We start from the raw sequence: 25,745 nt of genomic DNA on the forward strand, positions 1-25,745 counted from the left end.
AAGTTTCGAGCAGGGTTTCGAATTCTAAGCGTCTGTTCGTTTCTTCACAAGTGTGAATAAAATCTTAACGAGAGTTTGATTTCAAAGCGTGGGTTCGCGTCTTCGCAAGTGTGACTAAAAGTTTCGAGCAAGGTTTCGAGTTCTAAGCGTCGGTACAAATTTGACGCTACTTACTCCCCCAGTGTGGCTAAATTGTCATACCGACAATTTTCCGATTAGTCACGAGCTTTTCCGGTTAGCTTCGACCAAAGTCCCTTAGCGCAATCAAGAACATAGGGACTATTGTTAAGTGCTTAATCCAAAAAGTTGAAACACAACAATAGACCATTTCTTGATACGAGTTTCAAAAATCTTTCTCATGCGCCTTGGTATAATAACTTCATTTCAAAATGTCGTTTAAGTATCTTACACGACAAAAACACATTTTGCTTTCATTAGTCGCAGAAAATGTCATCGACCTCAACAAAATTTCTAAAAAAGAACTTTGCTTTCACTGTTTTGCGCCCCGTGAAACGTTTAAAACTCTAAACTCACATTTTTAAGCCGACTACTCATAACTAGAAGATGACATAATTAAAGTTATCATCGAAATAATACACAATATGAGATCTTGTTTTTTCATTAAATTTTGCAGTTGTTTTATTTAGGGCGTTTAATCCAGGTCTTTATTAATGTTGATATCAAATGTCACTCTTTTATTATACATTGAAAATACAAAGTGCTCTACAAATCTGGAAAGACTGAAGCAAGCAAACTTCACGAAATTAAGGCTATGTGTGAAGTAATTGACTTTTCCACTAACCATGCCATGAACACAGGTTTTTTATCTTATATTTCGTTGGAAAAAAATTTAAAGGCAGAGTATAAAAAGACATTGAAACACTGGTCCGAACTTCAAATTTTTTCAGTTTTTTTTAGTCCACTTTACATTATTAATTAATGACAATACTGGACTTCCAAATCAAAACTCACGTAAAAAATGAAATTGACATAAATGATACAATAGATGTAATACGAGATATCAACTCCGAACAAACTAATTAAGATTGGGTTCTTTGGCTCATTGTGTGGCTCAGTATTTGAAGAGATAAACTCGGAAAGAACGGCTGTTTTTACAATGAAATTCACACATGCTAGCTATATCACGTGTAAGCCATCAAATAACGCCTTCACTTTCATCAGTCGCGCGACAGAGAAACACCCAACGCTAAACAAGACTAACAAGGGGAATTGGTAAGGGCCTAGGCTAACTTATTTAATAACAGGGATATGAAAAACTTATGTTATATAATTTACTACGGAGGAATTTTTATCCGTCTTTAACCCAGGGTTTAGTTAGGGTGAATGCCAAGTTAAAAAGTGCATTGCAGACTGGTTTTCATTCTAGTCGTCTTAAAACAGTTTTTTTTTCTTTTTCAGTTCCTTCGTAATCTGTATTATCCATTTTCAATTTTAATCGTCCCTGTTCTTGTTTGTCATGAATTTTTAACTCTTTTTCTACTATCCTACAATTTTTGAGGTAGTAATTTGCACATCTCAAAAAAGGCTCAATATGCTTCTTGATTACATAACTGAAGAACTTCGACCTGTATTAGTTAATCTTTAAATGAGATACTCGATCCTATTATTTTTTGACACTATATTCCAGTACCCATCCGGTCAGGTATGTGTGATAAAATAAACACACCTTTGTGGAATGAAAGAAAACGATACTTTATTAGCATCAGGTTGATAATGTTTAACATTCTATATCAGTTAAACTGCAGAATCCAAACACGCCTTCAAAGGATGTCAATGTATAAACAAACGATCACAAATGAGGATATATCATACAAGCTGTTGTTAAACCCCTGGGTGTCTTAGATATGTCTTGAAAGCCCTTTCGATGAGGATCACTAAAATACTAATTAAAGAGACCCGATTGGAGAGGAGAGAGGCTTATCTCAAAACAAAAACCAGCTAAGGTACTTTGAGATAGACACAGACAGACTGGTTTTCATTTTCTGGAGAGAACGACACATCTGTTTTTAAAACAATACTCACAATACTAAAACATATCTTTCTAGCATTGAAAACATACATGTTCCTCCAAAAAAATCCTGTAATATAGATTTCATAGAGTCATTTAGTGAAAACTGTTGTATTCATAAATGCGTTTGCTTATGGTAAAACAAATGTTTAAGAACGCCTCCAATGCCAAGAATATGAAAACACTCAGCACTTAAGGAAGCTCAAAACAGTTTTCTCCATTTTTCAGCACCTCAACTTTAACGAATCAATACCACGACTCTTTTTCAGTTGACGCAACAATTTTGGTATCAAACAGATGCCCAATCACTGGTGAACACCTTAAATTTGCAAAAACTTAAGATGGCTCAGAACCTTATGTACAGATTTTTTTTAAAAAAACTGCGCCAAAAGTTGTATCCATCATAAAAAAAATGGGGTTCACCGGGCTCGCTTTTGAGTTATAAGCACTAAAAGCAAAAATTAAGGGTATTTTTAACAGATTCTACTGTTGCTACGGTTACCAGTGACAAAATGTAAATGATCACGACTTGTTCAGCACTGATTTGACATTTGTTTGACATTATAATTCCAGCAGCAACTGTGAAATATTTGTAGTATTGACCCATCAATGTATAAGATCTGGAAAGTGCTGGAAACCTTAACCAGAAAAAAATGATATTTTTTAACTTATAACAGTTTTTAATCCATCCTCCCTAGCTATGAAATAGAATCAACGTTGAGTATCAAATACCTGGGTAAACTAGGTAAACCGCGATTCTGTCCCTTGGAAAGTTAGACTTGATTAGATTTATTTTAAATAAATAGGTTGTTTTAAAAAGACTTAATTGTCATATTCTATAAGATTCGAACTTTGGTCGGACACCGTACCTCACCGATTTCGCTGAAATTTGGCATGCAGTCTTGTTTTAGGGTCCTAACTACCAAATGGATATTAAAAAGTTTCAATTCTTTTTATTTTGGAAAATATCGAGAAGGCCGATTTGAAGCGTCCGTGACGGCTCGCCAACATAGCGGATCGAAGGTGTTCTTGTTAGTTCGACACTGAACCTGCCGTCACAGTTTCTCGATCATACTTGGCATAGTTATAAAGAACTATCTTTCTTCTTTCTATATATCAAAATAGATTTGGCAAATGTTGAGTTTGGATGATCAACGGCCAAGAAGTTCGAAGGTATGTTAACGATGTTTTGAACAGTCTCAAATTTACTACAAAATGAAAGGCTAATAACTCCACTGTTATCTCGATTTAGAAGTAGCCATTTACCATGAACAAAGCTTGTTCATTGGTGAATTGATTCCATTAATAAAAAAATTGGGGAAATGTAACCGTTAAGAATAAAAAAATTATGGAACCTCTAGTAAATTGGCCATTTCAGCGCCATTTCAGCGGATCAGCTCATTTAACAGCAAATAATCGGGAGAAACATGAAAGGGTTACAGTCGTTTATAATAAGCAGTTTCCATGTATTCTTTGCTTATCTGAAACAAATACATGATCTTTGCCAAAGATATGGCGATTTTTGAGCGTACGATCGTTTCTCCAAATTTTTATGTCGGCAACTTTATTTTATTTGTTGTCGAGATTATACGCTGTTGTTATTCAATATTCGTTTCACAAGAACTTCTGTTGCTCGCATTTCCCAAATCACTGTTTAAGAAATTGCCCATTCCGTAACAGGGTCATTCTTACTTTTTCTTTAAAAATTACTAGGAAAGCATGAATGTCATAGAACGGTTTTATACTAGTAAAAATACCTGTCAGACAAAAATTCAACTGTTTGTGTTATCTGGCTGTTTTCACAAATATGCAAATTTAGGAATTCTTAAAGTGCCTATCTTTAACTATTTCACGCTTAAAGATTCCTCTAAATCTTTTCGCCTACCTTTAGGACAAACGAATTTTTGTGTCTCCAAGCAGAATGCTCGTTATCAGCAATGAACGTCGAAGAGATACAGAAGCTCGAGTAAAATTCTAACTGCTGTGAAATGAACATCGTTTGAGCTTGACGTGTATTTATAGATTGCTCATCATGAACAGCAAATAATCGGGAGAAACATGAAAGGGTTACAGTCGTTTATAATAAGCAGTTTTCAGGTATTCTTTGCTTATCTTAAACAGATACGTGATCTTTGCCAAAGATATGGCGATGTTTGAGCGTACGATCGTTTCTCCAAATTTTTATGTCGGCAACTTTATTTTATTTGTTGTCGAGATTATACGCTGTTGTTATTCAAGTATTCGTTTCACAAGAACTTCTGTTGCTCGCATTTCCCAAATCACTGTTTAAGAAATTGCCCATTCCGTAACAGGGTCATTCTTACTTTTTCTTTAAAAATTACTAGGAAAGCAAGAATGCCATAGAACGGTTTTATACTAGTGAAAATACCTGTCAGACATAACTTCAACTGTTTGTGTTATCTGGCTGTTTTCACAAATATGCAAATTTAGGAATTCTTAAAGTGCCTATCTTTAACTATTTCACGCTTAAAGATTCCTCTAAATCTTTTCGCCTACCTTTTGGCCAAACGAAGTTTTGTGTCTCCAGGCAGAATGCTCGTTATCAGCAACGAAAGTCGAAGAGATACAGAAGCTCAAGTAAATGAGTGTCTATGAGTGTCTCGAGTAAATGAGTGTCTATTTAACAATTAGACTACGAGCCCAAGTTTTCTATGAGCAAATAGTCAACGAGGCGCAGCCGAGTTGACTATCGCTCATAGAAAACGAGGGCGAGTAGTCTAATTGTTTTAGTAGAAACTCTAAAGGATTGCAGTCTAAAACCTACAATATTGTGCACTTTGAAGACAAAAATCAAGAAAATTTACCGCTTAAAGAGCTACGCGAGCGCGCGACTGTTTTCTATCGGCGATTAGTATAAATCTACTAGCGTTCTATCACGAATGCTGTTCTCTGATTGGCTACGCTACTCACCTTCTATTTAACAAATAGATTTCATTTTGCCGTGCGTCTGTTCAGTAATAGATCACAGATGACGTCAAAATGTGGTATGAACAGAGAAGTGGCCCACGAGGCGCTAGCCGAGTGGGTCACTGATGTTCATACCACATTTTGACGTCTTCTGTGATCTATTACTGAACAGACGCACGGCAAAATGAAATCTATTTGTTTTATATAATAACACAAGACTTCAGCACACTTCTGTGTGAGCAATGCTGCCGTACCGGCCGATGAGCTAAGTTGTTTTGATTTCACTATTAAGTTTTCGTTAACACGAAGCATTGTTAATCCGATTGAATAAACAGAAAAATGGTCAATTGAAAGTCAATAAAAAAACTAACCTTTATTCCGATTTGGAAAGTTGTTCAAATCTGTAAGCATTAACCGAAGCGTTCAACCGCAATTCGTTTGTTTTCCGTGGCGTCTTTCAACTGTACAACATCGGTCAAACTTTCATACAGATTTCGGATAATTTCTCGAATAATTCACTGTCTTCTTCAAGCTTGTTTCGCCCAGTTAAATGCTTCGAAAGGTGAACGATGCTTGGCGTATTGTTTCTCACTGAAGATTTGTAATTAAGCTGAACTTTTTTGCTTTGTTGTGGCCCCGCAAGTTTGAAAAACTTTGCCGACAACTCTGATCTGGACTATGAACTCTGATCACGCGCGCGAGTCACACCACCGCGTGACGTCATCCATGTGTCTGTACTCTGATAGATCATAAGTAAGAACCAATCAAAATGCGCGTAGAATTCAGGTTATTATATAATTAACAAATAGATTTCATTTTGCCGTGCGTCTGTTCAGTAATAGATCACAGATGACGTCAAAATGTGGTATGAACAGAGAAGTGGCCCACGAGGCGCTAGCCGAGTGGGTCACTGATGTTCATACCACATTTTGACGTCTTCTGTGATCTATTACTGAACAGACGCACGGCAAAATGAAATCTATTTGTTTTATATAATAACACAAGACTTCAGCATACTTCTGTGTGAGCAATGCTGCCGTACCGATGAGCTAAGTTGTTTTGATTTCACTATTAAGTTTTCGTTAACACGAAGCACTGTTAATCCGATTGAATAAACAGAAAAATGGTCAATTGAAAGTCAATGAAAAAACTAACCTTTATTCCGATTTGGAAAGTTCGGTTCAAATCTGTAAGCATTAACCGAAGCGTTCAACCGCAATTCGTCCAATTCGTTTGTTTTCCGTGGCGTCGTCCAACTGTACAACATCCGGGTCAAACTTTCATACAGATTTCGGATAATTTCTCGAATAATTCACTGTCTTTTTCAAGCTTGTTTCGCCCAGTTAAATGCTTCGAAAAGTGAACGATGCTTGGCGTATTGTTTCTCACTGAAGATTTGTAATTAAGCTGAACTTTTTTGCTTTGTTGTGGCCCCGCAAGTTTGAAAAACTTTACCGACAACTCTGATTTGGACTATGAACTCTGATCACGCGCGCGAGTCACACCACCGCGTGACGTCATCCATGTGTCTGTACTCTGATAGATCATAAGTAAGAACCAATCAAAATGCGCGTAGAATTCAGGTTATTATATAATCTGTTTTAGAATATAGCCGCTGTATACGCGCAATGGAATTCTAGCGGGCATTATTTTTAATAGAACATAGCTGAAAACTATAGAAGCCCGGTACCCCGGATGTGCGAATTGTTTGTCGAGTTTCGCTGAACGCGTGACTTCGTCGACTTCGCCTCTATTCTCTTGTTTTGTTGTTTAAAATGCTTTAAAGCAGCAAGTTTTATCAGAAACGTTTTACATGCTTAAATGGAAGTAAGACAGTGCCAAAGGAAGCGACAGATGAAGAAAGAATCGTTGAAATTTGCTGTTTTTCTTTGGAGTTGTGTACGCCACTATTTTGCCGTGAACTGCCGAAACTGTTTGGAAATTATTTAGCAAAACAAGCCAAGACAGAACACTCCACTTTTGTTCTTTTTAAATCGAAATTAGAGGCGAATTTAAAAAACTTGCTGCGAAACGAACGCATGGAAATTTTTCATTTGAATGAAATTGAAGTAGGCTTGAATGCGTAAATATTTCAACTAGATTTGTCGGCTTTGTGAGAATCTTTTGGTAGTCGGAGAAAGGACTATAAATAGGAAATATGAATGAAATGGTATCTTGGTTTATTTATAAAGAAGCCGCCGAAGAAAAGAATAAACTAAACCTTCACTTTCGATGTTGCGTGCGTTTGTAAATACCGTGAGCGGCCGTGAGCGGCCGTGAGCGGCCGCGAGTCTTGTAAGTTCTGTGCTCTTTTTAATGCTATATTCTAAACCCACTAGAAGATGGTTTTCCTATGTCCTATAAGAAAATAATGCACTTTTGAGGTCTATAAAAGCAGCTGAATGCCCTCGCCTTGCGGCTCGGGCATCCACTAGCAGCTTTTATAGACCTCAAGCATGCATTATTTTCTTATAGAACATGGAAAACCATCTTCTAGTAGGTAAGTAGAAGGTGAGTAGCGAAACAGCGTGCGGTTGTCAACAGAATGGTCGCCGCTTTTTCGCTTTTCTGGCTTTTAAATTGACCGTAAAGAAGGACTTGGATTATTTACTATTCCAGCCGATGTTGGAGAAGATAAAGACTGTACCGAAATATGTAATGAAGATTTTACACGGTAAGAAAAGCAATTAATATTCGTTTACGCTTTTAAAAGCGGTCGAATCTATAATTTTATAACATTCAGAGATGCGTTTCACCGAGACATTTTGTGGAAATAAAGTTTAAAATGTCTGGCAAACTAACACAGTTTCATCGTCCCATCAAGGAGCAGTAAAAGAAAGGCTAAACAGATTCGACCTGCAAGTTTTTTAATGCATCAATAAGACTTAAATAAAACAACAAAATCAGTTGAATGCGAATTCAAGGTTGCGGGCGAATCGTTCAACTTTTCATAAATTTCTTATCGTTCAAGTTTCCTACATATAAAACAACTTGACTTCCTAAGGGCCTTTGTAAGTCAGTCTATCTTTAAATTGTCATTTTACAATAAAAATCCGGCTTTTAGTTCAATTTCGAGCAAACGACGGTTTAAATAAATCGTGAATGAAATGCAAAGGCGCACACAGAAGCTAAACAGTGCAATGTGGTTTCTTCCTTGCGAACAACTCGCTTAACTTTTTTTTTTATCTTTTACGTTTTCGAATTTTAAAAAAACTTGACTTCCAAGGGCCCTTGTACGCCAGTACATCTTTCAATCGTCATTTTAAAATAAAAAACTTGGCTTTTCCTTCGGTTTCGGGCATATAACGGTTTCAATAAATCGTGAATGAAATGCAAACGCGCACACAGAAGCCAATGCAATGTGGTGAAGTTGTCAATTATCCGCGTGTTGTGTGACTTATTTGCATCATTATTTAATAAAAACGAGAACCTGTTTTGTTGTTAAGTTTTGAACGTCTAGTAGATTTATACTAAAACAATTAGATTATTCGCTCTCGATTTCTATGTGTGATAGTTGATTCGGGCTTCGCCCTCATCAACTATCACACGATAGAAATCTCGAGCTCATAATCTAATTGTTAAATAGAAATCAGTGGGAGAACCAATCAGATTCGCGGATTTCCATTAGAACACAGCTGAGTTTCTACTAATAAACATTACATTACAATTCTAACTGCTGTGAAATGAACATCGTTTGAGCTTGACGTGTATTTATAGATTGCGCTCGAGCTCCGTTAATTAAGTTTATTCATTTGGCGATCAGATAAAATCAATGAATGATCAGAGTTATTAAAGTCCATTTCTAAGCACGAGAGACACGGAAGTTTGTTTCAGAAGCATTTATGCATAGAAATACCGGTTTATTTTTGAGAGGTAAATCTGCATTTATAATAGCTGGGAGTTTGGGGTGTTTTTTGGTGTTTTTTTTTTTTTTTTGAGGGGCTCGGGGGGGGGGGGAGGGGAGGGGGGTGTGGAAGTGGTGCCTTGGTATCCTCTTTTGTTCTTTTACACAGTGGCCTGAATTTGGAACCGTTCGGGGAATGGATTATCAATTACTCTTCGTTATGCCATGTCACCCCTTAATGTGGGAGCGCCGCGCCTCAATTCACGATAAAAAATTTATGGCCGCCCGGTCCATTTATGTAGTTCTCCGCCAGGTCTCTCAATAGGCAGGTTACGAGCCTAGTAGCCCATCAGGCCGGAGCTCATACCGGTTTCCGCAACGTGAAGCGACAACGAGTATTTTTTTACTCCACCCGGATGGGATGCTATTCCATCGCAGGGTTACCTCCCTTCCCGAAAAGCTAAAGATTGACTGGCAATCATTTTTTAACCTGGGTAAGGAAAGGGACTCTGGGAGTTGAGAGGCTTTCCAAAGAACTTAACGCATTGTCCCCCAAAAGCTCTATCCAGGACTGTTTGGTCCAGAGTCCAGCGCAGTGACAATTATTAGGCCATCACGCTCCCCAACCGTGAAAGAAAGTGCAAAAATCTGCTTGTATAAGCCTTGGGGTTGTACAGTTTGGTACAAAATGTGGGCTTTTAAATGTGTTAATTAAGTTTATTCATTTGGCGATCAGATAAAAATCAATGAATGATCAGAGTTATTAAAGTCCATTTCTAAGCACGAGAGACACGGAAGTTTGTTTCAGAAGCATTTATGCATAGAAATACCGGTTTATTATTGACTGACGCGGTTAAAAAATACTCGGCTTCTAGCGGTAAATCTGCATTTATAATAGCTGGGAGTTTTTTTTTTTTTTTGGTGTTGTTGTAGGAAGGCGGGGGGAGGGGGTGGAAGTGGTGCCTCCGAATCCTCTTTAGATCTCTGACACAGTGGTCTGAATGTTGAACAAAAGAGCTCATCTGTTAATAAGCATAATGCGAGCTGAATTTGAAATGAACATGACTTTACGTTTGTGTCATCAGTAATTATCGTGTTCGAAGAAGGCGTGGCTTACTCGCGGCAAGAACAACATGACAGTGAAGCTAACACGTTTTCCTCATTGATTTGAAATGAATTTCGAATCAATTCTTTTTTGGGGAAAGTTAAAAGATACAAATGTTTTTCGTCCAGATTTTTACAAAAAAAAAGCAGGTGAGAACTTGGCTGTTTTTGTTATCTCGGACTTTTTTTATTAAAGTCGAACCTCTCGAGCTCCATAAGGACACCTCTCGTGATGCGTCATGACTTACATCACGTATGTCCTTATCGCCGACCTAGCTAGGTGAAGAAAGGGACTACCGTAATTACTCGAATAAGCGCCGCGGCGCTTATTAAATTTTTCACGCCTCCAGTGCGGCGCTTATTCGAGGGCGGCGCTTATTAAAAAGTTTGACGCCACAAAGAATCTAATCCTTTACATTTATTAAAATAGGGTCCCCTGATTGCCAAAAGTCGTCTCTTGCTGAAGATTGTACTGAAGAATGTTCAATAGAAAAACTGAGCGGTAAAACAAGCACTTTGAACTGCAGAACGTCGCTTTTGATGGAAAGAAATGTCCAAGTTTGTTTAAGAGTTGCTTTGTAGTTCTGTTTCTAGTTAAACATGCAGATTTCCTTGAATAAGCGCCGCATCGGGACTGCGGCGCCGGGGGCGGCGCTTATTCGAGGGCGGCGCTTATTCGGGGGCAGCGCTTATTCGAGTAGATACGGTATGATAGTACAGAGGCTTTCCGAAGAACTCAACGCAATATCCCCCCAAAGCTCGAACCGGGATTTAAAAATCTCAAAAAAGTGTTAATATGAATTGTAAATCCACTCATAGCGGTCTGGCCTTACTAAAACCTGGAGAGAGAAAAGACAGTGGGCAGATAAATGAAAGCTGTTCGAGAGTACGCTGTTGAGCAGATTCTGTGAAATTCCCCTTTTTATCCTTTTCTCTCATAAGCCCTCCCAATTCAAGGCCCATATATTTCTTCCAAGTCAACTGTCAAAGTTTAAGGCCACTTTTTTCCTACCAGGTTACCGTCTTGAGAGTTTTAAATTTTATTAAATCTTGGTGACACTGTCCCTTTAATTCATTAATGTAATTCAAATCAGTTTATAAAAACGTTTTTCAGAAAACAAGAAGTTTTTTTAATTTCACTTTAAGCCACCGCACCCCAACCACGGATATAAGACCTACCACATTTAAAAGCCCACATTTCGTACCAAACTGTACAACCCCAGGGCTTATACAAGCAGATTTTTGCACTTTCTTACACGGTTGGGGAGCGTGATGGCCTAACAATGGTCACTGCGCTGGACTCTGGACCAAACAGTCCTGGATAGAGCTTTTGGGGGACAATGCGTTAAGTTCTTTGGAAAGCCTCTCAACTCCCAGAGTCCCTTTCCTTACCCAGGTTAAAAAATGATTACCAGTCAATCTTTAGCTTTTCGGGAAGGGAGGTAACCCTGCGATGGAATAGCATCCCATCCGGGTGGAGTAAAAAATACTCGTTGTCGCTTCACGTTGCGGAAACCGGTATGAGCTCCGGCCGGATGGGCCACTAGGCTCGTAACCTGCCTATTGAGAGACCTGGCGGAGAACTACATAAATGGACCGGGCGGCCATAAATTTTTTATCGTAAATTGAGGCACGGCGCTCCCACATTAAGGGGTGACATGGCATAACGAAGAGTAATTGATAATCAATTCCCCGAACTGTTCCAAATTCAGGCCACTGTGTAAAAGAACAAAAGAGGATACGAAGGCACCACTTCCACACCCCCCTCCCCCCTCCCCCCCCCGAGCCCCCTCAAAAAAAGACAACACCAAAAAAACACCCCAAACTCCCAACTATTATAAATGCAGATTTCCCGCTCAAAAATAAACCGGTATTTCTATGCATAAATGCTTATGAAACAAACTTCCGTGTCTCTCGTGCTTAGAAATGGACTTTAATAACTCTGATCATTCATTGATTTTTATCTGATCGCCAAATGAATAAACTTAATTAACGGAGCTCGAGCGCAATCTATAAATACACGTCAAGCTCAAACGATGTTCATTTCACAGCAGTTAGAATTTCACTCGAGCTTCTGTATCTCTTCGACTTTCATTGCTGATAACGAGCATTCTGCCTGGAGACACAAAACTTCGTTTGGCCAAAAGGTAGGCGAAAAGATTTAGAGGAATCTTTAAGCGTGAAATAGTTAAAGATAGGCACTTTAAGAATTCCTAAATTTGCATATTTGTGAAAACAGCCAGATAACACAAACAGTTGAAGTTATGTCTGACAGGTATTTTCACTAGTATAAAACCGTTCTATGGCATTCTTGCTTTCCTAGTAATTTTTAAAGAAAAAGTAAGAATGACCCTGTTACGGAATGGGCAATTTCTTAAACAGTGATTTGCGAAATGCGAGCAACAGAAGTTCTTGTGAAACGAATATTTGAATAACAACAGTTAAATGAGCAATCTATAAATACACGTCAAGCTCAAACGATGTTCATTTCACAGCAGTTAGAATTTTACTCGAGCTTCTGTATCTCTTCGACTTTCATTGTTGATAACGAGCATTCTGCTTGGAGACACAAAACTTCGTTTGTCCTAAAGGTAGGCGAAAAGATTTAGAGGAATCTTTAAGCGTGAAATAGTTAAAGATAGGCACTTTAAATGTCTTTAAGAACTCCTAAATTTGCATATTTGTGAAAACAGCCAGATAACACAAACAGTTGAAGTTATGTCTGACAGGTATTTTCACTAGTATAAAACCGTTCTATGGTTTTCTTGCTTTCCTAGTAATTTTTAAAGAAAAGTAAGAATGACCCTGTTACGGAATGGGCAATTTCTTAAACAGTGATTTGCGAAATGCGAGCAACAGAAGTTCTTGTGAAACGAATATTTGAATAACAACAGTTAAATGAGCAATCTATAAATACACGTCAAGCTCAAACGATGTTCATTTCACAGCAGTTAGAATTTTACTCGAGCTTCTGTATCTCTTCGACTTTCATTGCTGATAACGAGCATTCTGCTTGGAGACACAAAACTTCGTTTGTCCTAAAGGTAGGCGAAAAGATTTAGAGGATTCTTTAAGCGTGAAATAGTTAAAGATAGGCACTTTAAATGTCTTTAAGAACTCCTAAATTTGCATATTTGTGAAAACAGACAGATAACACAAACAGTTGAAGTTATGTCTGACAGGTATTTTCACTAGTATAAAACCGTTCTATGGCATTCTTGCTTTCCTAGTAATTTTTAAAGAAAAAGTAAGAATGACCCTGTAACGGAATGGGCAATTTCTTAACCACAGTGATTTGGGAAATGCGAGCAACAGAAGTTCTTGTGAAACGAATACTTGAATAACAACAGCGTATAATCTCGACAACAAATAAAATAAAGTTGCCGACATAAAAATTTGGAGAAACGATCGTACGCTCAAAAATCGCCATATCTTTGGCAAAGATTATGTATTTGTTAAAGATAAGCAAAGAATACCTGAAAACTTCTTATTATAAACGACTGTAACCCTTTCATGTTTCTCCCGATTATTTGCTGTTAAATGAGCTGATCCGCTGAATTGGCGCTGAAATGGCCAATTTACTAGAGGTTCCATAATTTTTTATTCTTAACGGTTACATTTCCCCAATTTTTTTATTAATGGAATCAATTCACCAATGAACAAGCTTTGTTCATGGTAAATGGCTACTTCTAAATCGAGATAACAGTGGAGTTATAAGCCTTTCATTTTGTAGTAAATTTGAGACTGTTCAAAACATCGTTAACATACCTTCGAACTTCTTAGCCGTTGATCATCCAAACTCAACATTTGCCAAATCTATTTTGATATATAGAAAGAAGAAAGATAGTTCTTTATAACTATGCCAAGTATGATCGAGAAACTGTGACGGCAGGTTCAGTGTCGAACTAACAAGAACACCTTCGATCCGCCATGTTGGCGGGCCGTCACGGACGCTTCAAATCGGCCTTCTCGATATTTTCCAAAATAAAAAGAATTGAAACTTTTTAATATCCATTTGGTAGTTAGGAACCTAAAACAAGACTGCATGCCAAATTTCAGCGAAATCGGTGAGGTACGGTGTCCGCGAACTTTTAAAAAAGCTCGAAAATTATGGAGTATTACACTTAATTTCGAGACGTTTTAGACGTTTGCTGTGAATAGCTGAAATTATGTTTTGTGGTTTAGAGCCTGTCTTGACTGGGTTTAAGGAGCCTGGTGTGCTTTAGTAAATTAAATGAACAAATTGTTTCCTAGCCTGGCCGAAACGCAATCTGTCTATTTGAAAATTATATGTCTATTTCAAAATCGTCTCTTGTTAGCTAACTCTGTGTGTTCCGTTGTTCTGTTAGATTGGTACATACCAACAAGATGTGGCTGCAGAATAGTTTTGTTATTTTGCTTCTTTGTTGTCTGGCCACGGTTATTGCTGAGCCGGACCAAGCCAGGACCGAAGAAAGCATTTTCGAGCTGAATGATGAGGAAGGTTTTGAAAGGCTGGAAAGTTCTGAAGAAGAACAAGAATATGACGATGACGATGAACAGCCAACGGAGAATACTGACGGTATAGTGATAGACGACGAAGATGAAGACTTCGAAGATGAAGACTCTGAGGATGGAAATAAAGAATTAAAAAGAGGACGCGGGCGTAGTAGAGGTAACTCGGATAAACTGTTTTTTTTTTTTTTCATCTTATAATATTTACGCGTAATAGTAATAATATAATGTAAGCAGCAACTGCCTTATTCGTAGCGGAGCTCCGGCGTGAGATGCGCGCCAGCGCAGTACCATGGGTAAGAAATTTTGGTAATCTGTCAATGCGAGAAATTTTGGTTATGACGTCAGCGTACACTCGTACGTACACCTGTCCGTACAGACTCTGGGGAACTTAACATTTAATAATTTTATTGTAAAAGCTGATGGAGTCACCCTGTTGATATATAGGCTTACTACTTAATTCTTAATTTTCGACCTTTACTTTCATTCAGCTTACAAAGTAAACAACGCGCCATATTTTTGCCGCCAAGAAAACGTTCCTTCCCCCCTCGGACTGCCTTTAAATTCCTTTGCTAAAGACCCCCCTCCCCAGAGTCCGTACGACCGGTAGGCATAAATAGATTGTGCTCGGCAACTTTTGAGCAACTTTTGGCTTTTTGAGCAACTTTTTGTAATACCAGCAACCTAGGGCAACTTTTACTTTCCTTGGCAACTTTTGAGCAACAAATTGATTTAAAACCGATCCAAACCATAAAAGGTCGTTTCATTTCAGAGGATTTTATTAAAACTGGTTTTATTTGCTGCAACATAGAACCTGCCGCCGGCCATCTTGGTATTTGCTGAAGTGCGAGTCACTTATGGCATCGCAATCAGATGAAATTTCAGACGAGGAAAATGGAAATAATTCAGACATTGACCCCAATGAAGTTGCCATAGACGCTGGGGCAAGTCTTAGTAAACCTGCAAGCGCTTCAATTTCTAGAAAACGCAAAATTCACGCCAAAACGACTCTAGAGAGCAAGCAACTTTTCTGAATTTTAGTGGCAACTTTTTGATATTTGAGCAACTTTAGAGCAACTTTTTGGTATATTGTGAAGCAACTTTTCCTAAATTTACTAGCACAATCTATTCATGCCTAACGACCGGTCGGATGGACGCTGACGTCAGAACCAATTTTTTCGCTTCAAAAGTTTACCAAAATTTCTTACCCTTGGTGCTTCGCGCTATATTACTTAATGGGTAAATTGAGGAATGCTGGGTATTTGTTTAAAATCTCTGTAGTCTGATAATGATGAACATGTGCATTTTTATTTTGTAAACACGAAGTGGATGCGGGGGCCTGCCTACGAGCCCATAATGCCAAGCGTGCCCTTCATCAGGACACGCCAGCGTTGGTCTGGGATGCCAAACTGGCTCGACGGGCTAAGAAATGGGCCAAACGCCTGGCCAAAAAAGGGAAACTGGAGCACGAAAGTAACACTGGTGAAGGAGAGAACCTTTACTGGTCCAGAGGCTCAGCAATCAAGACATGCTCAGACGCAGTGGCGGCTTGGTGAGTGCCGATTACGGTCTCTCTTTCGCTTTCTGTTTTTACACTGTATCGGTGTATACCAATATTTAATAAGCTATAGGTTTCAAACAACTTTATTCCGTTTGGTAGCAGAAGCGTAGCGTAAAATGGAAGCAATGACTGGTCAATACAATATGTAGTATGTAGTTTGAAATCTGCAAAGTAATATACAAGACTGTTTATTTGGTCTTCAGATAACAGAAAGAAATACGAAAGAATATTTACCCGATGGCCAACAGATTTTGTTTTCACGGTTGTTTCTGTGTTTAATTAATTAATCAGTAATACAGTAATGAGGAAATTATCGTTTGTCACGTGTTATGCGCGCCCGAGGTTTTTACCAATATAATCAATGACGATTTATGAGCCCGAGTTTTTTTGATGAGCGATATAAGCGCGAAAACTTAGTAGGCAGACTGCTTCAGTAGACAGTCTGTAGGATTGCAGTCAAAGACTAATAATATTATGAGTATTGTTTTTTTTTTTTTTTTCAGAGCACTGAACACGCCCGCGATATCGATCAGTTCAAGCTTTCGTTTCTATATTTCAAGACGAATTGCTACATTTTGTGTTGTTACATTTCCCGCTAAAAATTGACACATTTTGCGTTAAAAAGTTATTAAACTTTCGTCAAATGTTGTTACATTCAGTTCGCGTTGATACATAAACCCCATTTACACGCGCAAAAAAATCGGCACGGCACGGCAATTTTTGGTACCGTGCTGACAATTTTTGGGCACGGCACTCCCAATTAACGACGTGTAAACGTACCGGTCCTAAAAAAAATGTGGCACCAGTGCCCAATTTTTTAGGGGTGCCGAGACTACCTCCAGGAGGTAGTCTCGGCACGGGTAAATCGAGGCACCGACTCACCGTGCCGAAAACAAGTGTGACGCATGCGTTGTTTCTACGAAAATGGCGGCCACTGCGTCATTCTCTCCCCAAGAGACTTTGTTTCTTTTAGTCATGTGGTCGACGAAAAGAGTACAAAAAGAGAAGTTCTGGGGGATAAGAATGCTACCGAGGCAGAAGATAAGAGAAAGCTCCCGCTCTAAAAAAAATCACCGTAAGACAGCCACTTCCACCATCACTGCAAAGAGCAATTTATTTTTCAGATTTTTCAATATTCTTCTTCTGATTTCGTCAACTCCTTTTAGATGTCGATTTGTTTTGACCCTGAACACTCTCTTCATTATGTTGAATGGTCGACAACTCGTTCCTTTCCGATAAAATTCGCGTTTTGCACTGAAAGCACGATGAACTATCACAGCAAAACATTTTTCTGCCATTTCTCGGCAAGGAAACCGATGGAAAGTAGGGGTGCCAATATAAAAATTGGTACCGTGCCTAACAGGAGAAAACCTTCTTGTTTTGGTCGTGTAAATGGGTAGTGCCGTGCCAAAATGGTTTGGTCACGGTGCCAAAAATTTACCGTGCCGTGCCGATTTTTTTGCGCGTGTAAATGGGGTTATAGACATACATACATAGACTTTATTTCCTCTCGAATTTTAGAGTAGCTTTTAATATAATATTTATATTGTAGCTAATATCTTCGAGAAAAGACATTAGTTGATTTTGCGGCAAAGCAGTCAAGCTCTTGCGTTAAAAGCGATATCCAATATATAATACTGACAATTTGATGCAAACAATTTTTTTTTTCTCAAATAAAGGTATTCTGAAATAAAAGATTATAATTACAACAACCCGGGATTTAGTTCAGGCACTGGCCATTTCACGCAGGTGAGTTAGTTTTTCTTTCTGGAGGGAATGGTACGTAGCAGAAAGGTTGTTTGCCAGCAGCTTAATATACATAATCAGTAGTTGTCAAAATAAAATGGCGCTTGAATAAGGACCGCAACTACCTACTAACAGAGCACTCACACGACAGAAAATGTTTGGCACGGCTCAGGTAAAAATGGTACTGACTACCTCTTGAGTAGGTCAAAGCCAGGGGAAATTTTGGCTCGGCATGGACGAGGAGAAGTCGCTTACACTGCAAATGTATTCATGCCGAACCATTTTTTGGAACGCGCACCAAGCCGTGCGAAACATTTTCTGTCCTGTAAATTCAGATCAAATCTGTTGCAAAAAGTAGAAAAATTCGCAGCCGTGAATGCATGAAAATTACCAATTAAATCTCAAATCCGAACAAAAAAAGTTACAATCTTCTGTTCCTTAAACGTTAGCAGATTTGAATGCAAAATTATTCGGCGCTTTCAAGAAAGAATATAATGTCCAAAAGCATGCAAACACTGCATAGATTATCTCACAAGAAAAAAATTGACAAAATTAAATAAATTTTACAGCCTAAAATAATTGTATTTGTACTTATTTTAAAGCGTTTGTATTGCAGGTGGTTTGGAAAAAAACTACTAAAGTGGGAGTGGCTCTCAAGAAAAAGAAGATCAGCAAAGGCAAAATCGAGACATACATTGTGGCACGCTATTCCCCACCTGGAAACTATCGTGGGCAGTTTCAACAGAACGTGGAGCGATTGGTATGTTGAGCTAAGCATAGAGCGGTTTTCACTTGTCTTTGTGAGTGTCGAAAGTAAATTGCGTTTGCTTTGGTTTTGCATTAGTACGCTCAGTGATTGGCTTAAAAATCTCGCGCCACTTTCTTACCCAATCAGAACTAAAACCAAAACCAATCGTGACTGGCTCGCGCACGTTTTCCCGCGCTTCGTGCCAGCTACGTGTATTTGCTTCGAGTTTTGATTGGTTCACTGGATTGCCTGTGTCCTTTGTGATTGGCCAGAGTAATTACTTTGGTTTTGGTTTTACGACACTCAATTGAAAACTGCTCTAACATATTCCGGTTGGTATCCTTATGTTGTTTGTGCTAAAAGGGGACGTATCACCGAGATTTTGCTTGTTTTTTATACCTAATCGTACCTTTTTGGTACGCTTCGGCTGCATATCAGGCGAGTTTGGTCGAGCCATGGTTCGTATTTTGGAGAGACGCAGTCGAGCCAAAATACCCATGGCGAGACCAAACGAGCCTGATATGCAGCCGAAGCGTACCAAAAAGGTACGATTAGGTATTTACCGTATCCAAATTCAGCAAAAAATCCGGTTATATTTATCGCTCTGTTGAAGCCATGCTTGCAAGGTACGTACTGTAAACATATCAGGTTTTGCGCATGCGCGTGAGGACGGGACAGAATCATACACGTGTGCTTGGACTGATCTGTACTCGTTAGATACACTGTTAGATAGAATAAAAGTTAGCTTCAGCACACTTGGAATATCATTACATGGTGTCAGAAGCGGGATTGTGAAGTAACCAAACATACCATTTAGCTCGATACACTGGAGAAGGTGGAAGAGTGAAGGATTTCCGAACGACACGCGTACGATTGATTCTGACAAGAAGACAACATGGCCGCCAGCGCCTCATTCATTGACAAGGGTCCAACCATGGACTGGAGTACGGATGAAAACCTATACTCACGCTTCAAAATGTGGAAACAACGCTGTGAACTACTCTTTACGGGGCCGATGGCCAAAATTGACGAAGAAATCCAGTGTAAGCACCTTCTTTACTGGGCCGGTGAGCACGGCTTGGAGCTGTTCAACAGCTGGGGCCTCTCGGCAGACGAACAAAAGAAACTCGAAAACTACTGGAATAAATTCGAAAACTACGTGAAACCCCACTCAAACGAGTTGATCGCCGCTTGGGAACTTCATAATCTTCGACAAGGTACACTATCGTTGGAAGAATTTATTGCAAAGCTTAGAATCCTTGTCAAAGAAGCAAACTATCCATCGGATCATCATGATCGATTTTTGAGAGACTTCCTTGTACTCGGCATGAATGCAGACCCATAGGCGTACGGGCAATTTTTTGCCAGGGGGGGCGGCGAGACATTTGCCCAAAAAAATTTCGCAAGTTGCCCAAATGTTTACGAAACAGTCGAGAAGAAACGAGGGTCATACGATGCACTAACATAGGCTTACAAATGAAGTGAAAAATTCTTACATAATAATCTATCATATGAGCTCATAAAACACGTTAAAAGAAATAGCTGTCCCTACTATTTCGACGGCCGAAGATATTAACAATACAATCCATGTCATTGTTGGCTACAGAGTTGGAATATGCCCATCAAATGCTAATACAAGTGTGATTACAAGTAATAATTTAGGCCAAGTAAAAAAAAATGTTTCTCGTCCGTCGTCGTCCATCTTTTGGTATATTTTAATTTTTTATTATTTTGTTGCATTCCATACCTGTGTTGTTATGTACAACCTTGTCAAAGCAATTAAATTTTTTTTTTTAACTACTCAGCTCGTTTAGTTTATTTCTACTCTGAGTAGTTTTTTTGCCTATTTTAGTTAATTTATTTTATGCTGTAATTTATCTTCTATTTAATTTGGCAAAATAAAATGGTTGTTGTTGTTGTTGTTCGAATATCGATGTTTTTGCCTCCATCGTCAAATTCTCCAGGCCAAAAGCGAATTTCCAAAATAAATCCTGCAAGGTATTTGACCTATCCGGTACGGACCAGCGTAACAAGTATTTAAAGTTTTGGTCTTAATTTGTATTTAAACGCAGACAAAAGCCATATCTTACTCCGTACAAAGTGAAAGTTTTTGATCGTTCTACCTTTTCCAAAAACAAATAATAACAAAAGAGAAGCGGCCCCAAAAAAATGAAGCGGGAGGGGACGAGAAACATTTGTTTTGTAATTTTACTTGGCCTTATTGGCCTTACTACACGTTGTCACCCCGTCAGGTGCTGCGGAGGTAAGTTTTCAATCTGTGCAACGCACTGAATGATCGTTCTGCAGAACATGATGTACGTAGCAGGTATCACTACATGGATATGAACCACGTAAGGAAACTCTGAAAACTTATCAAATAGAACATTCTCTTGCATTGCCTCCAGCATTTCTGAAACAGTCATGTAGTCTAATCCGCGCACACGACGAAAACTCGCGCGCATTTTCTGCTCGGCTTCCAGAATCTCGCCGTCGATTTTGTAAAATTAAGCAACGCGGAGAAGCTTTCTTTATCATGTGTTTAACTGTGACAGATATTTGCAGTACAGTGCCCAACAGTAAAAAAATTACAAATAATATTATGTATATCAACACATGACCCCTGAGAAACCACTGTGCTAAGAAACCACTGCCTCATGTGAATTTAACTGCTTTAACTCGCTGACTTCAGGTTAAAATAGAAAATATCTATCTCTTCGAAGAAAAAACTTCTTTTAAAACGGGCTTTGCCCAAATTTCTCTTGCTGCCCAAAAAAATCTGAGTTGCCCAAAATTTGGGGGGGCTGCAGCCCCCCCTGCCCCCCCAGCCCGTACGCCTATGTGCAGACCATGTCAGAAAGGAGTGTTTCAAAGAAGGAAATGCTCTAACATTTAGCAAAGCTAGAGAAATGGCAAAAGCAGACGAATCAGCAGACAAGCAGCTTAAGCTAATGAACCCAGTGTCAGCAGTACACCCTGTTAGCTCAACGATGAGAAACCAATTCCCAAGCGACCAGCTGAATCCAGTAGCCGGCGAATCAAAGCAAAACCCAAAAGGCAACAAGTCAGGAAAAGCGCAACTCTGCAGGAATTGTGGTTGGGGTCCTCACTCTCGTGAACAGTGCCCAGCAAGAAATGCAACATGTCATTACTGCCAAAAGGTGGGACACCTTGCTAAGGTATGCATTTCAAAACTTAAAAAGAAGAATGTGCATGAAATTGAAGCTACTAGTAATAACAATGCCCTAGCTGAGTCAGAGCCTACCCAATCATTAGGTGATTATGTGTTCCTGGGCCTAATTGAAGCAACACCTCTGGCCATGAATGTAAATGTTGTATCCTGTAGAGAGAAGGCTCTGCTAGAAGTCTCCTTGGCATTGAAGCCAGAAGGAAAACAAATGAATGCACTTTGTAAGATAGACTCAGGGGCTGAAACAAACATTATACCTAAGTCCCTATACCAGCAACTAAGCCCTGAGACACTAAGCTTACAACAACCTACAGTGAAGTTAACTGCTTATGGTGGAGCCGAGATCCCAAATCTTGGATCTTGCCAAATATATGTGAAGGGTCCTAACAATCCCAACCCCAGAGTCATCCAAGCAGAAGTTGTTGACGTTGATGGTCCTGTCATAATTGGTAACATGTCTGCACAAGATCTAAACCTCCTAAAGCTCAACTGGCCAGTCACAGCCAGCACAAATGCAACTACCCAGAATGTTGTGCAAAGTGAAAAGCCAATGCCCAATGTACATACTGTTAAACTATTTGACATCAGAGGCAAGCAACACCCTTTTCCACTGACAAAAGACTATCTGTTGAAAGAATATCAGGATGTCTTTACAGGAATTGGCTGCTTCCCAGGACCCCCATACCATATCGAAACTAACCCTGACGTTCCCCCAGTACAGCATGCCTCAAGGCAGGTTCCAGTACAACTACAGCAAGCCTACATAGAAGAGCTAGACCAGTTACAAGCAATCCGTGACATGCCTTCCCCGAAGAACCTTACAGAGCTGCAGTGCTTTTTGGGCATGATTAACTACCTGAATAGGTTCTCACCCATTCTAGCCCAAGTGTCAGAACCTGTGCGACAGCTGATGAAAAAAGATGTACCATTCTTGTGGCAACCGGAACACCAAAGGTCATTCCAGAACCTCAAACAAGCAATCACTGAAGTACCAGTCCTAGCCTATTACGACCCCGAAAAGGAAAACCTTATCCAGTCTGATGCGAGTCTTAAAGGCCTTGGATGTGTCTTGATGCAAGAAGGAAAACCAGTATGCTATGCCAGTCGATCGTTAACTGAAACTGAGTCTCGATACAGTAACATAGAGCGAAAGTTACTTGCTGCCTGTTGGTCGCTTGAAAAGCTTAACCATTACGTGTTTGGTAAGAAGGTGGTCATTGAAACCGACCACAAGCCACTCGAAAGTATCTGGAAGAAGAGCATATCAAGCGCTTCACCGCGTCTTCAGAGGCTCCTACTTAAAATGTCCAAATACAACGTGGAGATCAGGTACATTCAAGAAAAAAAGCAACGTGATAGCAGATGCCCTTTCCAGGATTAGCCACATGGAGCCCCCTGTAGCAGACAACGAAGTCCCCGTGGTGGAACTGGACACGATATCTCGAACACTGCCAGCCAGCCCTGCCAAACTAGATGAAATACGAGAGTGCACTGATCAAGATGTTGTACTCAGTCACTTAAAAGATGTCGTGCATCATGGATGGCCAGAATATCCAAATGAATGCCCACAAGACCTGAAAGAGTTCTGGAACTTCAGAGAGGACCTGAGTGTTGAAAATGGCCTCATTCTTAAGGGACACAAACTCGTAATTCCCAGTAAGCTACGCCCACAGATGTTACAAATCATACACCAAGGACATATGGGAACGGAGAAATGTCTCCTGAGAGCAAGGGAAAGCCTGTTTTGGCCAGGCATATCAAGAGACATTAAAGAGATGACAGAGAACTGTCCGACATGCGCACAGTTTTCCAAACAGCAACCAAAAGAAGCATTGCATCCACACAATGTACCCAGTTATCCATGGCAGAAGCTTGGATGTGATCTGTTCGACTATCGAGGTGCCGAATACTTAATAGTCGCAGACTATTACAGCAAATACCCCATAATTAGAAAGTTGAGCTCCACGACATCTGCTGCAATAATCAACCACCTCAAATCAATCTTTGCAGAACACGGCATACCAGAAACCCTGGTATCTGACAATGGCCCTCAATACAGCAGCAGGGAATTTGCAGCGTTCTGTGACCAATGGGGTATCAATCACATTACTAGCTCACCAGTGTATCCAAAGAGCAATGGATTTATCGAAAGGATGGTACAAACCGTAAAGAACCTTCTAAGGAAGTCCGAGGCTGCAGGGCAAGACCCATATCTTGCACTCTTATCATACCGGGCCACGCCTGTTGACAGCAACTTACCATCACCAGCCAAGTTGCTGAACAATAGAGAATATTGCACACAACTACCCAGCAGTGGACGACTCCAACGGTCACAAACAAAAGAATGCCACCAAGATCAGCTGCAGCACCGCCAAGATGTTCAGAAACTGCAGCATGATGGCAAGTCTACTCGTGAGCTACAAAAGCTAGTACCAGGCCAACCGGTATCGGTGTTTCAACCAAACACCAAGACCTGGACTCCCGCGCAAGTGAAAGAGGAAACGAACCACCCAAGATCCTACATTGTAGAGACAAACAGTGGTTCTGAACTAAGGCGCAACAGAATACAGCTAAAACCGTCAGGCCGAGTACCAGCAAGCTTTGAAGGGCAACTGCTCTCTAACCAAGACAACTCACCACAGTCCAGTGCACCTACATCTACATCCCACCCAGTCCCGTCACCAGGATTACCACAGACACCCCAGAAACCAGCTACAGCTGCTGAGGGAAGTCCCGACCAGCATTTGACAACCAGAAGTGGTCGCGTTGTAAAGAAGCCATTAAGGCTAGACCTTTAAACTTTGTTAACCAGAACAACTCAGCTTAGCCGTCTGAGAACTTTGTTACGTTGGGTTTTAGTTTGAACAATACTTGTGTTGTTTAGGTTCGAATTTATAGGCCAAGTTAGTTTCTTTCACCCGGCAAAGTTTTCAGGGTGGAGATGTAAACATATCAGGTTTTGCGCATGCGCGTGAGGACGGGACAGAATCATACACGTGTGCTTGGACTGATCTGTACTCGTTAGATACACTGTTAGATAGAATAAAAGTTAGCTTCAGCACACTTGGAATATCATTACACGTACTGTAAATTGTGATGACTTGGTCTTCGACACTTTTACCAAGTTCCTCTTCTGCCTTTTCCACTCGTTTGTTTAGAGTTTCATTCTCTACATTTTCAAAATTAAAATTTAGCGAAAAACTTGGAAATTCCGACTCCAATTTTTTCACTCTGAATGTCTCAGTACTCGTCGGCAAACATCGCGCAATTGGCGAGCGCGCTCAAGTTTAGTTTTGGCGGGAAAGGTTTTCTCTTTTTACGACCGCTTAACACCGCTAAATTTAAATTACGAAGTTCTGTTCTATTGGTAAAACGTCTTTTCAATTCATCACACAGTAACACTACTTTACTTCAAAGTGACCGTGATATGGGGGGCATATCAGGTCAGTGACTTGATATCGTAGGATATCAGGACAGTAGATCGCGCTTCTGATTGGCTACTTGCGAATTTGGGTACGGTAATCATCATAACTGTGCTGTGCTGTAATACCTCTACTTATTTAGAAAGTAATTCTAGAATATAAGGAATAAAAACGGAGTCAAAAATTTTATTTCATAGGCACTTTCAGAATATACTAAAAAGGAAAGATTTCTTATCTGCAAACATGTTGTAAACATAATAAATTGGTTCCTTTATTGTCAATTTTTAGATCAAAGCTTAAATTGAGGGAAGACATCAAAGAACTCTGATATTGACGGTTGGACACAGAGGGGCTGAAGCATTTATGATATTGTAGTAGATCTAGACAGCAAGCTCATTAAAAGTAACGTGTGGGTAAATTGACCAATTTAATTGGACATTATGTCTTCTAAATAGGTTGTGTTGCTGTGAGGAGGTTCTAAAGGGAGAAGGGGGAAAATAATGGAAGGCGCACAAAAAAAATTGAGGGAAAATTGGGAAGGGAGGGAGGGAAGGAATAAGGAGTGCTTGTAAACGAACTATTGAGATCGCCAACGTGACAACACCTCTGATCAGTATTAATTATGTAATACTGCTTCAGTTTCCAATGAAATGTTTCTTTTGGTTTACGAAAAAGCGAGATG

At 39.6% G+C, this 25,745-nt stretch overlaps 1 protein-coding gene across 2 annotated transcripts; it reads left to right on the forward strand.

The window, feature by feature from the left end:
- Positions 1-1,138: 1,138 nt before the first annotated feature.
- LOC144655700 (Golgi-associated plant pathogenesis-related protein 1-like) lies at positions 1,139-25,494 on the forward strand. Of its 2 annotated transcripts, none has more exons than XM_078515995.1 (6): positions 1,139-1,233; positions 14,255-14,559; positions 15,726-15,951; positions 17,640-17,709; positions 18,323-18,466; positions 25,352-25,494. In XM_078515995.1, exons 2-6 carry the CDS (start codon positions 14,274-14,276, stop codon positions 25,361-25,363), a joined length of 738 nt encoding a protein of 245 aa, XP_078372121.1. In that variant the 5' UTR covers positions 1,139-1,233; positions 14,255-14,273; the 3' UTR covers positions 25,364-25,494. The 2 variants fall into 2 exon arrangements, with proteins under 2 accessions (XP_078372121.1, XP_078372122.1); XM_078515996.1 differs by lacking the exon at positions 1,139-1,233 and adding an exon at positions 12,766-12,949.
- Positions 25,495-25,745: the final 251 nt, after the last annotated feature.

Source organism: Oculina patagonica, chromosome 5 (assembly GCF_052425735.1).
Source record: "Oculina patagonica isolate OP01 chromosome 5, crgOcupat, whole genome shotgun sequence".
Taxonomy (NCBI): domain Eukaryota; kingdom Metazoa; phylum Cnidaria; class Anthozoa; order Scleractinia; family Oculinidae; genus Oculina; species Oculina patagonica.

Excerpts from the sequence above, each read along its gene's own strand:
- LOC144655700 (XM_078515995.1), top strand. The coding sequence starts at position 14,274 with ATGTGGCTGCAGAATAGTTTTGTTATTTTGCTTCTTTGTTGTCTGGCC. Across the intron at positions 15,952-17,639 it reads TCAGACGCAGTGGCGGCTTG|GTATTCTGAAATAAAAGATT; the intron begins GTGAGTGCCGAT and ends TCTCAAATAAAG. Across the intron at positions 17,710-18,322 it reads GCACTGGCCATTTCACGCAG|GTGGTTTGGAAAAAAACTAC; the intron begins GTGAGTTAGTTT and ends TTTGTATTGCAG.